Source organism: Polyodon spathula, chromosome 35 (assembly GCF_017654505.1).
Source record: "Polyodon spathula isolate WHYD16114869_AA chromosome 35, ASM1765450v1, whole genome shotgun sequence".
Lineage (NCBI taxonomy): Eukaryota > Metazoa > Chordata > Actinopteri > Acipenseriformes > Polyodontidae > Polyodon > Polyodon spathula.
In genome coordinates this window covers 1,263,323-1,278,384 of record NC_054568.1, presented here as the reverse complement: position 1 = coordinate 1,278,384, position 15,062 = coordinate 1,263,323, and the positions used below count along the sequence as shown (strand labels likewise).

General features: G+C 41.7%; 1 protein-coding gene across 1 annotated transcript; it reads right to left on the bottom strand.

Annotated features, from left to right (window-relative positions):
- Nucleotides 1-5,786: 5,786 nt before the first annotated feature.
- LOC121303696 (zinc finger protein 160-like) lies at nucleotides 5,787-14,999 on the bottom strand. Its single transcript, XM_041234461.1, has 3 exons — nucleotides 14,458-14,999; nucleotides 8,057-8,374; nucleotides 5,787-7,242 (listed from the first exon to the last, which is right to left on the bottom strand). The coding sequence occupies exons 1-3, from the start codon at nucleotides 14,726-14,728 to the stop codon at nucleotides 6,506-6,508; spliced, it is 1,326 nt and encodes a 441-aa protein (XP_041090395.1). The 5' UTR covers nucleotides 14,729-14,999; the 3' UTR covers nucleotides 5,787-6,505.
- Between the last annotated feature and the right edge of the window lie 63 nt (nucleotides 15,000-15,062).

Below are 15,062 nucleotides of genomic sequence, written 5' to 3'. Positions count from 1 at the left end.
AAACTCATTCTAATAGGATCTAAAACTCAACTGAATATAGCAAGGTCTAAATATAGCTGTCCTGAACCTAGGAAACTGTCTGCTGCTGCCTTTCCCCATTGTACGAAGCCTTGATGTAGTTCTGGATAGTAATCTCTCCTTTGATGCCCAAATTTCCTCTGTAGTCAAATCCTCCTTCTTCCACCTCTGAAACATCTCAAAGGTCCGCCCCTACCTTTCCCTCCCAGATGCAGAGATACTTTGTCATGCATTTGTCTCCTCTTGACTCGACTGCTGGAACTCTCTATATGGTGGTCTCCCGGCACGCACCATAAACCAGCTGCAGCTAGTTCAGAATGCCGCTGCCAGGATCCTTACCGATGTAAAAAAAAGTGATCACATCACCCCTGTCTTGCCCAGCTGCGCTGGCTCCCTATAAAGTTGAGGATTACTTTCAAAACTCTCCTGCTCACCGACAATACCCTTCATCACACAGGTCCTGAGTACCTCCTCAACTTATTGACCTGCTATGTCCCTGCCCACAAGCTGAGGTCCTCCGACTCTGGCCTGCTTGTTATCCACAAGCAAAGTGCACCACACTTGGAGAACGTTTGTTTACCTTCATGGCTTAGATTCTTTGGAACTCTCTCCCAGCTTTGGTGTGTGATGCTCCCACTGTCGCGTGCTTTAAATCAACTCTCAAAACCCACCTGTTGTGGCTTCCATGCTCTTAAGCCTGATATTTGCCATTAGCTGCTGTGTTGGTGCTATTGTATTATGCATTTTTCACTATTTAATGTATTATGCGTTGTTGATTACTGTATATCATGTAAGTACTTTGTGATGGTGGTTCACTATGAAAGGTGCTATATAAAATTGATCAATTGATTGATTGAGAGTTCTCACTGTCCCAAAATGCCCAGCTTCATCATTTACACCCAAAGGGCATGATCCTCAACTCTCCGGTGCAGAACTCCATCATGAACAAGTTTTGACCACTCTCTGAGGAGTATCTTCACTTCACTTGATTCTGGTTCTACACATATTCAATGATTTTACATAAATCAGGATCCTCTCTCAGGAGTTCAAGCTAGTCTTCTTAGGAGTCCAGGTAAGGTGGATTGTCCTGACATGGCACCTGGGACAGCACTTTCCCCTTGCGTGTGGCTCCCACAATTGTTGTCTGGATGATGTCCACTTCTTGAGTGTCTTCTGCACCAACACTGTGTTTTTGACAAACTCCTAGCACTGCTTGACTGCAATCAGATCCTCACACAGAATCTCCATCATTCTAGTCTTCATATGGGCCACCCAGGTATCCACTTCCACAGACTTGAAATCTACAGCTGGAGGTGAATGAGGTCGTCTAGACAATCCATTAATTGCTTTCTCCACTTCTTTCACACTAAAACAATAGAAGCGCAGGGACTGTTGGACTCTTCGATGATCCCAGCATCCAACAACTCACATGAGTGCTGCCTTACGTCTTCAAAATCAGATGGAGGAACTTGTGTAGTGTGGTCTTTGAAAGGTGTGCTATCAGTAAGTTCTATATGATGCCTTACTACATTGGATGCATAGCCCAGACTATGTTGTGTAAATGCATGGGGAACTTCCTCATGAATTCTCTTAATTATGCGCTCTTTGAATTCCTGGGGAGCTGGCAAGTCCTCAAAATCAAGGTGTAAGTGATTTCTGGATGTGAATGATTTGAACCACATTCATCAATGGTATGACAAAGCAAGTTTGCAAAGCAAAGAGTGGTCATAAGAGCTATTAACCTTTTATGGGCTTTATTTTCTCCACTGCTGAAACTTTTGCTGTAATTCTTCTTGGGATCACAGTATTATCATGCTCTGTCTCACTCTTTAGAGTGACATCAATTTTCTTTGTCCTGGCTTTAGTAATTCACCAGGTAAACATGCCTCATCAGGTTCTTCAATGAGAAGGTAGTTTATACAAGGAACATGTCCATGATACTGACCCTCCAGTTCTACAAACTCACCCTTAGGAACAGTCGACAGCTGCTTGCAATCAAGGAAAACAGATCCTAATTTGTCCTCCATTGAAACAGTCCCTATAATGCTCTGTGACAGAAATACAATGAGTTCTGGTGTTAAAGCTCCCTCCCGACCTGTGAGGGCGCTAAAGAACGAGAGGAGAAGTATCTGGAAGGGCTGGCCTGACAGTTAGTTTCCGGGACCAGGAAGTCGGTCAGCCTGGAAAGAAGCGAGACTCTGTTATAAGACCGTATTGATTTGAAAGGTAAACGAGGGGCAGCTGCAAGTAATAAGGCAGCTGCAACCGTTTACCTAGATGTCATGCGGGAGTACATATAGGGGCCAGGGTAACGCTGATCTTTTCCTTTGTTTGGGTAAAAGCTCAGCAGAGAGAAGGACCGAGAGAGGAGCTCTCGTGCAGAAAGAGAAGAGCGTATTGTGTTTTGTCTGTTTTGTAATTGTCTGCGTTTTGCACCACCACAGTTAACTCACCTATCCGGAGCTGTCGACCAGGGTCAGCACGATCCAGATCACCACTGCACAGAAACCGTCACGAAATACAGTGTCTTCACCCACCACAAGCACGTCTGCACTCACCCAGGACTCACCTGGATTATAAATAAAAGCACCTTTGCACTGGAAAGCGTTGTCTGTCTGTCATTCCTGCATCGCATCACCGCTACACCCGTTCTCCCTACCAACCACTTTGCCACATGCTCTTACAAATCTGTTCCCAAACATCACGAATGGAAAGCTTCTTTAAAAACTTGGCACCATCTTTTGCTCTGCAATAATTGGCTATGCGCTCAAAACACGAGTTCCAACATAAAGGAACTCGGGAGCTGTACCTACAATCAGGACACCCAAATGCTAGAGTAGGGAATGCCTCATCAGTTTCATAGTCTTCTCGAGGAAATGTAATTTCCACCTCACTGTAACCCAAATAAGGAACACTCCAACCTGCAAGCCCTATAGTTAGGACATCAGTCTCCAGTGATATAAGTTGGTGCTACAAAAGTTCTCCGAAATGCAAGTTCAAGTTATTGGGAACAACTGTCTATGAGGCATAAACACTTAACACCACCTACTATAGCCACTATCTCAGAAGCCTCTCTAATTAACCCAGGTGGTACTACATTTACTGTACTACACTGAACAAAAATATAAACGCAACATGCAACAATTTCAAAGATTTTACTGAGTTACAGTTCATATAAGGAAATCAGTCAATTGAAATAAATTGATTAAGCCCTAATCTATGGATTTCACATGACTGGGAATACAGATATGCATCTGTTGGAAACAGATACCTTAAAAAAAAAAGGTAGGGGCGTTATGAGCTTCCCTGAGATGGTTTCTGACAGTTTGTTCAGAAATTCTTCGGTTGTGCAAACCCAGTTTCATCAACTGTCTGGGTGGCTGGTCTCAGACGATCCTGCAGGTGAAGAAGCCGGATGTGGAGGTCCTGGGCTGGTGTGGTTACAGATGGTCTGCGATTGTGAGGCCGGTTGGATGTACTGCCAAATTCTCCAAAACAACGTTGGAAGTGGCTAACAGCTATGGTGGACATTCCTGCAGTCAGCATGCCAATTGCACACTCCCTCAAAACTTGAAACATCTGTGGCATTGTGTTGTGTGACAAAACTGCACATTTTAGAGTGGCCTTTTATTATCCCCAGCACAAGGTGCACCTGTGTAATGATCATGCGATTTAATCAGCTTCTTGATATGCCACACCTGTCAGGTGGATGGATTATCTCTGCAAATGAGAAATTCTCACTAACAGTGATGTAAACAAATTTGTGCACAAAATTTGAGAGAAATAAGCTTTTTGTGTGTATGGAAAATTTCTGGGATCTTTTATTTCAGCTCATGAAACATGGGACCAACACTTTACATGTTGCATTTATATTTTTGTTCAGTGTAAAATCAGGAGTGACAGATGTCAGACTGTGAGTTAACATTGGGACAGTGATTAAATACAGTGGCGGGGGGGGGGGGGGGGGGGGGTGAAAGAACATTTTAGATGCAGCTTATTTCTATGTTCAAACTTCTATGGTACTCTGCCCAAAATGATGACCTTATGCCACAATTGTAGCATAAGTTAGCCACCTTCACCTTGAGAGAAGAGGAAGAAAGCTGTGGAGACGTTGAAGCTGCAGCTGGGGCGATTTTCGTCTGGACACTTTGATTACAGTGGTGGACGCCCTTAACGCTGGATTGCTCAGCTCTTTTTCCAGGTCACAAATCCTTTTCAGGAGTGGTTTAGTGATTTCTGAGCTCGAGTGTTCATCGGCAACTACTTGGGATTTTGTTGATTTTGGGATGTTATCTGCAGAGGGTTGTGTGTTGTTCTTCTTAACTGGTGATGGCTGTCTGTGGTTACATGTGTTGCCTTGCCCCTAGTCAGCGTCTCTGGATTGGGAGTGTTGATTTAATGATTTAGAAATTACTTCATCTGTATGTTAAACTCACACTCTGGGGGTGCTCAGGAAAATATTCTTCCCATCAACTCTTCCCCTCACTGCTCAAGGCCTGCTATCTCCGTTTACATGCATTTGATAAACACTACCGATTGCTGAATATAAATGTACTTGCATTGATGTTACAAAACATATAAACCAAGTTTAAAAAAATAAAATAAACACGGTATTTTAAAATACAAATTCTGAGTTAGGAAGCTATAATTCCCGTGTACAACAGTCCTAAATCTGAAAGTACTGAAACACCACTAGAATACAGATTTTCATACGAATTCACATAAATAACTTGTCATCATTTAAATTAAATTTAAAGACAAAAAAAGCTGTACCTTTTAGAAATCTACTTAAGTGTTTAACACAAAAACTATGTTAGAGGAATGAAGGTCAGTATTAACCACAGTACTGCCTTGAAAGAACTGCAGACCTGGTCCCTGGTGGGGAATTACATACAGCTGTAGTCAAATGCTTACATACCTCAATGGAATGTATAATTTCTTGAAAACACATTATATGAAAAATCTTTTGTAGCAAAAGTTTTGCTTTTGTGGATGACAAAAACAGTTATAAGACTAGCTGTCTACAATTATTTCAACAATTTATTTGCAAAACTTCAAAAATACCAATTCAAAAGTATTCATGCCCTGACAAGGAAAATGAAATTAATAGCTGGTTGAGGCACCTTTAGCAATAATCACCTCTTTAAATGATTAGGATATTTGTCAGTGAGCTTTAGGCGTGATTCTTTAGTGATTTTTGACCATTCTTCAAGACAAAATTATCCCAGTTCATTCAAATTCCAGACCTCTCTTGTGCACAGCCTTCTTTAACTCATACCAAAGATTCTCAATCGTTGTTGTGTTGGAACGTCCAGCTGCGCTTTAAACCAAGTTTTGTAGCGGACAATTTCAGATGATTGGCCAATATCTTTTGGTATGATGTGGAATCCATTTTATCATGTATTGGAACTAAATTTCCTGTTTCATTAGAGGAAAAACAGCCCCATAGAAGGATATCACCACCTCAGTGCTTGACAGTAGGTATGGTGTTCTTTTCTTAGCACACCTCACCAGACTTTCTCCAAACGTAATGACTATCAGCGTGACCAAATAGCTCAATTTTTGTTTCATCACTCCACAAAACCTTTGACCAGAACTCATATCCATCATTCAAATGCCATTTTTAAAACTTTAAGCAATTGCCTTTATGATGTTTTCCTATGAGTGGCTTTCCTTGGCCTGGACCATTGAGACCTTCACCATGCAATACTGGACCTGTGGTTGAAATGGAAACCCCACTTGCTAAAGATATTCAAAGTGAATTGACTGCATCAATCTTGAATTGTTATTAACCTTCCTCACAATTCTTCTACTTCTTCTTGGTGAAAGAACCTTGTTTATTCCAGACTGATGGAGCCTTGTGACAGCACCATTTGTTTTGTACTTCTTTACAAACAATAGAAATAACACTTGAATTTGGGATACTCAAATGCTTGGAAATCTTCTTGCATCCTTCTCCAGCTTTATGACAATAAATCATTTTCTGTCTAAGGGCTTCAGCTAGCTCTTTACTTTTTCCAATATTGACTTCTTGGAAATGACAGAGATTTCTCCTTTCTCTTTGTTTCTAGAAATTCCACATTTCCATTGGGGTATGTAAACATTTGATTCCAACTGTATAATAACCTTAATGTTCAAACTACAATGCAAGGGAGAAACGTGGAAACTTGCAGACATAATTACATTGAATAGATTACTGATGTGATGCAACAAAAGCAGAATGGTCAACAAGATGATGAATAGTCCAAACAAGACGCAGTATTTCATAATTTCCATCCGTGAGCGTAGGTTTGTGATCTGAGTAATTGTGACCAGGCGTGACTATTTATCAAGCACGTTTACTCTTTAGTGCTCAGTAAATGTTTCTGTGTTTTAGTCGTGCTTGGTCCTGTTTCGGTGTCCTCCAGTGTCTGAATTCTAAGAATTATTTTGTGTCCTTCAAGAATCTCCACTGCGACTTTTCCCCACATGAAGAGCAGGGATAGGGTTACACACTTGTGTGAATGCAGAGGTGTGACTTAAGATTTCCAGACTGCGTGAAACTCTTCCCACACTCAAAGCATTGATAAGGTTTCACTCCTGTGTGAATACGCTGGTGGATTTTAAGGTATCCTAAGTGTCTGAATCTTTTCTCACATTCAGCACAATGAAAAGGTTTCTCTCCTTCATGACAGCGCTGGTGGATGTTAAGGTTTCCTAACTGACTGAATCTCTTTCCACACTGAGTACAGTGATACGGTTTCTCTCCTGTGTGAACACGCTGGTGTCTTTTAAGGTCATTTAACTGACTGAATCTTTTCCCACATTGAGTACAGTGATAAGGTTTCTCTCCTGTGTGAACACGCTGGTGGATTTCAAGCTTTGATAAATGTTTGAAACTCTTCCCACAAACACCACAAGAAAAGGGAGTCCCTCCTGTGCAATTTCCCTTGTGAGTTTTAAGAGAGCCTAATTGATAGGAACTCTTCCCACCTGTAATAGAATGAGGCAAGGTCTTCAAGTTGCCCTGGGTTTCAGAACTGTTAAAACATGCAGAATGTGGCGTCTCTGTACTCTCCTTGTCTTGTAAAGAAGGAAATTTAACTGAGTGAGTTCTCAATGTCTCCACATTTTCTTCTTGGGGTGTCGTCTCTCTGTGTTTCTTGCGTTGTGGTTTGCCATTAGACGAGTTTTCGCAGTGCGGTGATGGAGTGGAATCGTGTTCTCCTTCATCTACTATAGAAGCTAAAGAAAGAAAGAGAAGCGAGACAAAGGTTATTGTACAGCATTCTTCCACATGCACTCTTCTGCAGGGCTCCCTGTTATAAACATGAGACTCTCCTAGAGTGAACTCTGGTGACTCCTGTTAATGTCAGCCTCCTTTAATTAGCACCAGCCTGAATATAGTGAGTGTCAATGAGGACAAGGGCCTGAGAATATCACTATAAGTCTGGTAAACATCACTCACATTTACCAGTCACTGATTTCCACCACACTTAATATCACTTTGAGAAATAAAAGTAGATCAGGTTTGTATGCAGGAGCTGCACTGAAATGCTTCTGGTGACGCCAACCGACCCGATTGGATTTGACATTTGATCCCTGCAGTTCTGTAAAGCTGTGGGAGCAGCACAACTGCAAACAGTTTACCAGAAACGGGGGAAGGCAAAGATCTAACACAGCGGTGTCCAATGTTAGCCCTTCCACCTCTGATCTGTGTTCCAACCCTGTTCTAAATGGGTTAATTGAACCAATTAAACCTCCACCCAGACCCTGAAGCAGTTCATTATCTCACTTTAACTGTTAAACCTGGAGTGGAATGGAGCCTCCAGGGCCGGGACTGGACTCCCTGATCTAACAGCATTCTATAGAGGCACGGCAGTGGCTGCACATCTAGCAGGTGCCTCAGTAGCAAGGACAGCTATGTTGTAAGCCATTGACACAGTGGTTTGGGAGCTCCCCCTGGTTAAAATATGAATCTCAAGCACTCTGCTGGTGTTCAGTACCAGGATCTACAGGATTAACAGGCAGCTCAGTGCTGCTTGTCTTGTATGATTACCTCTCAATCCCAGTTCACATTCAGATGGAGACTCATCACACAGCCTGGATCCCAGCTTGCTCTCCTCAAGTGTACAGGCATTATTTTCAGCTGGAACTTCCTGTGTGATGAGGACACATTCCTGCTCTATGAACTCCTCTTTGATAGGAACACATTCCTGCTGAGTGACCTGTTCATCGTTAACAAACGCCAGCCCTGTAACCTGCATTAGACTTGAACACCACTCCTGCTCAAAGGATTCCTCTTGTTTGTAAACTGCTTCTATCTGTGGCTCCTCATGTGCTTCAGATTCAGGGATAGTGTGGCTCTCTCTGGGATCTGTGTGAAACAAAATTGTACAAATTATAAATCTTAAACACACCAGCTGCTTCAAAAAGCAATGAGGTCTGTGCAGTAAATAAGCGAATAATTAGCAACAGACTGACTGACATGGAAATCTCTGCTGAGCTATGATGTGCTTGCATCGGCTTTACACCTGACTTCAAAAAGCTGGTGGAAACGATGGTCTCCCAAAAGTCACATTAATGGAAGGAAGTGCACATTCATTGCTATTAATTACCTTTGTTATTCAACTGAAATGGTAACCATGAATGTATTTGATTATTTTTTTATCTATATATTTTAATTGCCAGTTTCTGGCATTTGGATGTGTTGTTGGGTCTACTGGTCTGTAGAATAATACCCATTTCTGCCTCAATCAGACTGGCACTTAGCAGTATTAGGATAGAGCCTGCACTTCGGCTCCAGGACATAGGCAGCTATGTGAAAAGACTGAGCACTGGCAGTACTGTACCGTCCCTGCGTACGTCACAGTTTGACGTTTATTCTATGGGCTTTCTTTTGACCTGGTCTGTCACTATGGGTGCTGTGCAGTCGGGGGTGGTTTTGAATGATAAACACATGGGTCCCTGCATACTACATTATACAAGACAGGGCGCTGAAGACTGCATCTCCCAAGAGGCAATGCGGGAGTTGTAGTTAATAGGGCCTTTAAGTGCCAGGAGCACTAGGGGTTTAATTAAAAGGTAAACAGATGCAGGTGATTTCAGGGTTAGTTTTAATTAAAAGTAAACTGCACAGATGCAGGTGATTACAGAGTTAGTTTTGTAATTGGCTGGGCTGGATAACAATAAAAGGAAAGTAATTCCTTTGTCCTGGGTTTGCCTGGGGGAGGCTCATGCTGTCAGGGTCAGAGGAAAGTGTAATACGAGTATTGGCAAAAGCGTTCAAAACTGGAAAGTAGCTTAGCTGCCCAGTGGGCGAGACAGGAAACCGATCACTGTGAAGTAAACGCTCCGAAGGGAGATGGGTGTTCCTTTGTTTATTTGTTTACGTGTGGTATTATTGCCATTGTGAAGAAGATTGTGAGGGGTGTGAAGCCTGTGGGAGCATTATTGTGGGTGTAACAGGACATGCCATGGTTTTATTCCTTTATTTGTTTATTGGTAAAATGGAAAATATGCCTCTTGTTTTGATTGATGTTTTTTGTTCATTAAATATTTTTACTAATTTAGGGAAAGTGCATTATTTATTTTGTTCCTCTTAGTTTGCATTAGTACTGTAATCTAGCAAAAAGACATGTACAGTACACACACACACACACACACACACACAGAGTTGATTGGGTACTGTAGCACACAAGAAAGCCAGGTTTGAAAAGTAAGATCAGCTTTTACCATTTAAACATGTGACAATGCCTGTGTTAATCAAACACAATAGGGACTGGGGCAGTTAAGCCTCAAAATAGCAATCAATTAATTGGGCTGAGAAAATATAATTTGTTTGAATAAATATCGACGATAGTAATGCCCACATACATGTTCGCTCCCGGGGGGGTGGGGGGGTGGGGCAAAAAACCCCCTGGCTGCACTACTATTACGATGCAAGTTTCTTTAAACACGTTTGTGCACACAATTAGTGCAATGGGTATTCACGCCCACTGGCAATGTACCAAATATGTATTCCAAACAGATTACACTACTTTGGAATGTAATCTATATAAACTAGACACGAGTTTATGAAAACTTCCTTCTTTTTTTATTCAGTGACAGCTGCAGCATCATGCATTGCATCTTGTTAATACACCACCTGACCGTCAATAAAAAACACAATGCGGAAATCCCTGCCTAAAACATCATCATCATCATCACAATAAATCGATTTACTTACCACAAATTGCAAACCCGCTTGCTGATCCTTACTCCAACATTGCATTTAACATCACTGATCGTTTCTTTTTAACGGTACTCAATCGTTAAATATTAACTATATAAGAGTTCACTTTGAAACGCCAAAGAAGCGCAAACTATATACAGTCAGTTTTATTTAATGTTTACAGTTTATTTACAGGCCGAATGAAACCGAAAAAAAGGGGGCGTATCTCATATCCTCATCCACTACAGAGATAACACTCTGTGGGATGTTACAGTAATAAAATAATGACTTGGATCACATTATTGAGGAGTCTGGTGATAAAACGAGTGATCAGGAGAGGATCTATCAGTATGCATGTTTATAAAGAGGTATGTGAAAAATACAGCGAACAAGGGCTGGGGCTTGGCTGGAGATGCAGTACTGAGTGTCCTTTTGCATTTTAAACCTGTTTTATTGGGGGGGGGGGGGGGGGATTTTAAACGGCTGTGTAAAATAAACAGCGTGTGTGAAAATAAATTGGACTTGACGCGCCTGACAAGCGCTGAACAAATGGACTACGAAGGGTTAAAGTACAATATCTTGTTATGACACTAAAAGGCAGGTTTTCTACTGCAATCAAATGCACTGCATTGCACTTCATTTTGAATTCCTTGGGTTTGCTTTTTACTTCAGTAGGTGCAACGTAGGTGTCCAGTTCCTAATCACAAGTATTTCACGCTCTGCTTTCATCCTTCTTCAAATGGTCAGTCTGAGAAATAAAATGCCCTTTTCCCCGCAACAGCTGATTGTGCTGGAGTACAAAACTCGCAATATATGTACTGGTGTTCATGCCATGCCTGTTTTTTTTTTTTGGCTCAAGAGATATCAGCTCATTATCTAACTAGGGAAGCTGCTGTGCAATTATGTCATCGTCAAACTCCTGACAGTAAACAAAAACCGGATCTTATTATATACGGGGTAGTTGTGCAATAGATGGGGAAAAAAATGTTGTGTCGATTCAAAACTTTATTTCGTTACCCTACTAGAGTGAGACTCAACAGGTAGCCCGTGGGCCAAACGTGGACCGTGAAGACCACCCCAGTGGCCCACCGGTTCTCCTTTTAAAACTGAATTACTCAATTGGGTATATTAAATCAACGTCTTATCTAAAACATACCAAAATTACACTATCATGCACTATTTATTTAACTTTGATAAATTAAAAAAATAGTTTTTGTATTAGTTTGCATATTAATGACAATGGTTTTGCAGTTCTCTACATCCTATGAAGTTTTTATTCAATGGTTTAAATTTTTTGGGCCCCTTATGTGCAAATGGCCCGTGTGGAATTCTAAAAGCAGCCCTGCATCATTGTAACTGAGTAGCACGGTCTGGATCAGTCTAACTGAGTGTGAATAGGGTGATTTTTATTTATGGTTACCAGAGTATTCATACTTCTAAATAATGCAGGAAGACTGTGCTTCACTGATTAGTACTCAATTATACAGCAAGTACAAAACTGCAAAGTTCACGAGCAGCACAGAGCAGCATTCTAGTAGAATCGCCAGACGCCACCCAACCTGTCGGTAACTTGGGGGAAAACACCCCCTTTAAGGGAAATCTCATTTTATGCAGTGAAAATCACGGACATTTTAAATAAAAAAAAAAAAAAAGTATAAAAAGTAAAGTTCATTGTGGAAGGGTGGTGGGTAATTCACTGACACACGAGACAGAACAGTTGTACTTGGAACACCACCCAGGTGCCCAGTTTTATTTTCAGGACAGTTCTTACTTTTCACCGGCAGAGGGCACTGTTGTCCGTGGGCTGCCTATCAACGATGATAGACAGCACCACGGAAATACCAAAGCTGGTAAACTAATTCACTGCAGGCTCACTCACAGGTGCTCAAAGAAATAATAATGAAAACAAAGGCGAAAAGAACAAGGAAAAATAACACAATAATAAAACTACAAATAAAAGGTGCTGCACTCGGCAGCGTTATCCCAGTCACCGCTACCCGCACGACCCGGATCACCGACCTACTCTAGCGGCTCCCTGCCTGCTCTAAACAATACTTTGGGGTCTGCCCAAGGGTTCCCCGCTGTCACTCTCTGCCTTGTTCGTTGCAGTGTTTCTCCCAGCTGGTTTCTCGGTCCTCGACCAGCGCTTCCGTACACACAGCTTATCTAAGAGGGCAGCCCTGAGGAAACAGCAGAGCATTTTTTTAATAGGGCTAGCAATCTGCCAAGACTCGCCTCTCAGCCATTCAGAGAGGGGGAAAGTCCACACACCCACTCTCCCACCTCCCCGTGTCACTGCCATGACTCACAGGCGGTTGTTGGACGACTGCCGCCCTCTTCCTGCAGTACTGTGAACACGCCAGCAGAGTCAGCACAGATCTCCCCCTGCTACATTCATAAATCAATTATAACAGCAAAAGAACATTCAAGGAGAAGGTAAAATGTCCCAGAGATACAAATAGCAAAATCATAGCAGAAGAAAAGAAAATAGCAAATACATTAAATGATTACTTTTCACAGGTTTTTACAAAGGAGGATACGGACAACATGCCCCACATGTCAACCTGTTCCTATCCAGTTTTAAATAACTTTAGCATAACACAGGCAGAAGTGTCAGAGGGACTAGGATACAGTTGTGATATAACTGTCCACATTCATGCACGTTTAAATCGACAGCGTCCGGGTTCTGAACTTGTTTCCATGACGACCGCTGTCACACCTGTTAGCAATGAATCCGCTGGTATGTAACAGCTTACTTTGCCATCCTGTCCATGTACAGTATTTTCTTTTAGTGTTCAATCATTATTAAGAGACGAGCAAAACGTGAAAGGCTGAGACGAACAAAAAGGCGAAAACAATTAGCCCTCTTTAAATGCACGAGGTTGCGAAGGCAGTGGGCTTGCACCACGGCTTTGGGAATGCGCGCTTTTTTGCTTTGTTTCTGCTTTTTGATATTCTCTCACAAGGGATTTCATTTTAGAGTGGCACTGCTCTGCAGTACACTTTACCTCTTCATCACCACTCATTTTGTAGATTACTTTGACACTTATTTTGGGAGTAACCATGACAAAGGTACTGCAGCTCATTGTAAAATGTAAAGCTATTTAAAATATTTAAACTATAAAGCAAGACGTGCGTATGCTTCAGAATATTGACTTACCTGTATCGATACCGTGTCGGTTTACCTGTCCACACTTGAGCTGTTACGAGTCCTATCGAAACAGCAGACACATGGCAAATGACATTGAATACAGAAAAATGTCAGGTACTTCACGCAGGCAATACAAATGTGCATTATAAATATCATATGGGAGATACTGAAATTGAAGAAGGAATCTAGGAAAAAGACCTAGGACTTTATGTTGACTCAGAAATGTCTTCATCTAGACAATGTGGGGATGCTATAAAAAAAGGCCAACAAGCTGCTTGGATATATTGTGGAAAGCGTTGAATTTAAATCAAGGGAAGTAATGTTAAAATGTTACAATGCATTAGTAAGCCATGACATAGAATACTGTGTTCAGTTCTGGTCACCTCACTACAGAAAGGATATTGCTGCTCTAGAAAGAGTGCAAAGAACAGCAACCAGAATTATTCCAGGTTTAAAAGGCATGTCACAGGCTAAAAGAATTGAATCTGTTCAGTCTTGAACAAAGAAGACTACGTGGAGACCTGATTCAAGCATTCAAAATTCTAAAAGGTATTGACAGTGTCGACCCAAGGGACTTTTTTTACCTGAAAAAGGAAACAAGACCAGGGGTCACAAATGGAGATTAGATAAAGGGGCATTCAGAACAGAAAATAGGAGGCACTTTTTTACACAGAGAATTGTGAGGGTCTGGAATCAACTCCCCAGTAATGTTGAAGCTGACACCCTGGGATCCTTCAAGAAGCTGCTTGATGAGATTCTGGGATCAATAAGCTACTAACAACCAAACGAGCAAGATGGGCTGAATGGCCTCCTCTCCTCTGTAAACTTTCTTATTATAAACACACTGTTATAATGAGGCGTTTTTATGCTAAATGATGTTGCTTTTACTCTCTGCTTGCTTTATTGTTGTGCTTTTTTTTGGTTCTTTTTCTTGCTAATATCTAGCAACGCTTTGTATTCACATGACGCACACTATGGCAATTTTTATTGTGAAAGGCTCTGCTTTAAAAATAACGATGACTTTTATTATTACTAATAACATGTGATTTTAAGATGTTGGATTGACCAAGCAATTCCATAATAAATGCAATCTTACCTTGCAATGTGAGGGGTTGTTTAATATCTGCCCCTGCAGCGCTCATGCATTCTCGCAGCGCTTTCAACTCGCTCTCTGATATTTCCAGTCTCAGCTTCAGACTTTCATTCTCCTTCTCCATTCCGCACATTTCTATGTGCAACTCAGTGAATTTGCTGCCGACAGCTTTAGTAATTTCCCACAAGACGGTGTCTACAGCCGCCTTCACTGCGTGCTCGATGGCAGAGCCGAGCTGCTCTTGAAAGAAGGACACGGAGACGCTGACGTCCATCTTCGCTTTGAGACAGGTGGAGCGGACTCCTCTTCATTCACAAACACTGACCTCACACTGCATTTAGCATCACTTTGCCCGAGCTCTTAAACAAAACAGCACATTGACTTTTCCCGGAACTAACAAAAAACAAATAAATAAATAAATCATAAATTGCTATTTAAAAACAAACAAACCCTTAACACCAGCCTAGATGATTTAAACAGCAGGACACGCCTTGCTATAATATCAACACAGACTGCAGTCAGCTCTGCAAACAAAAGCTAACTTTGCCATTTCCTGCAGTGAAACGAGAGCGTCGCTGCTAGGAGGCGGGACCGGTTTAACCGCCCCG

Excerpts from the sequence above, each read along its gene's own strand:
- LOC121303696 (XM_041234461.1), bottom strand. The coding sequence starts at position 14,728 with ATGGACGTCAGCGTCTCCGTGTCCTTCTTTCAAGAGCAGCTCGGCTCT. Across the intron at positions 8,375-14,457 it reads ACAACCCCTCACATTGCAAG|ATCCCAGAGAGAGCCACACT; the intron begins GTAAGATTGCAT and ends TGTTTCACACAG. Across the intron at positions 7,243-8,056 it reads ATGTGAACTGGGATTGAGAG|CTTCTATAGTAGATGAAGGA; the intron begins GTAATCATACAA and ends TTCTTTCTTTAG.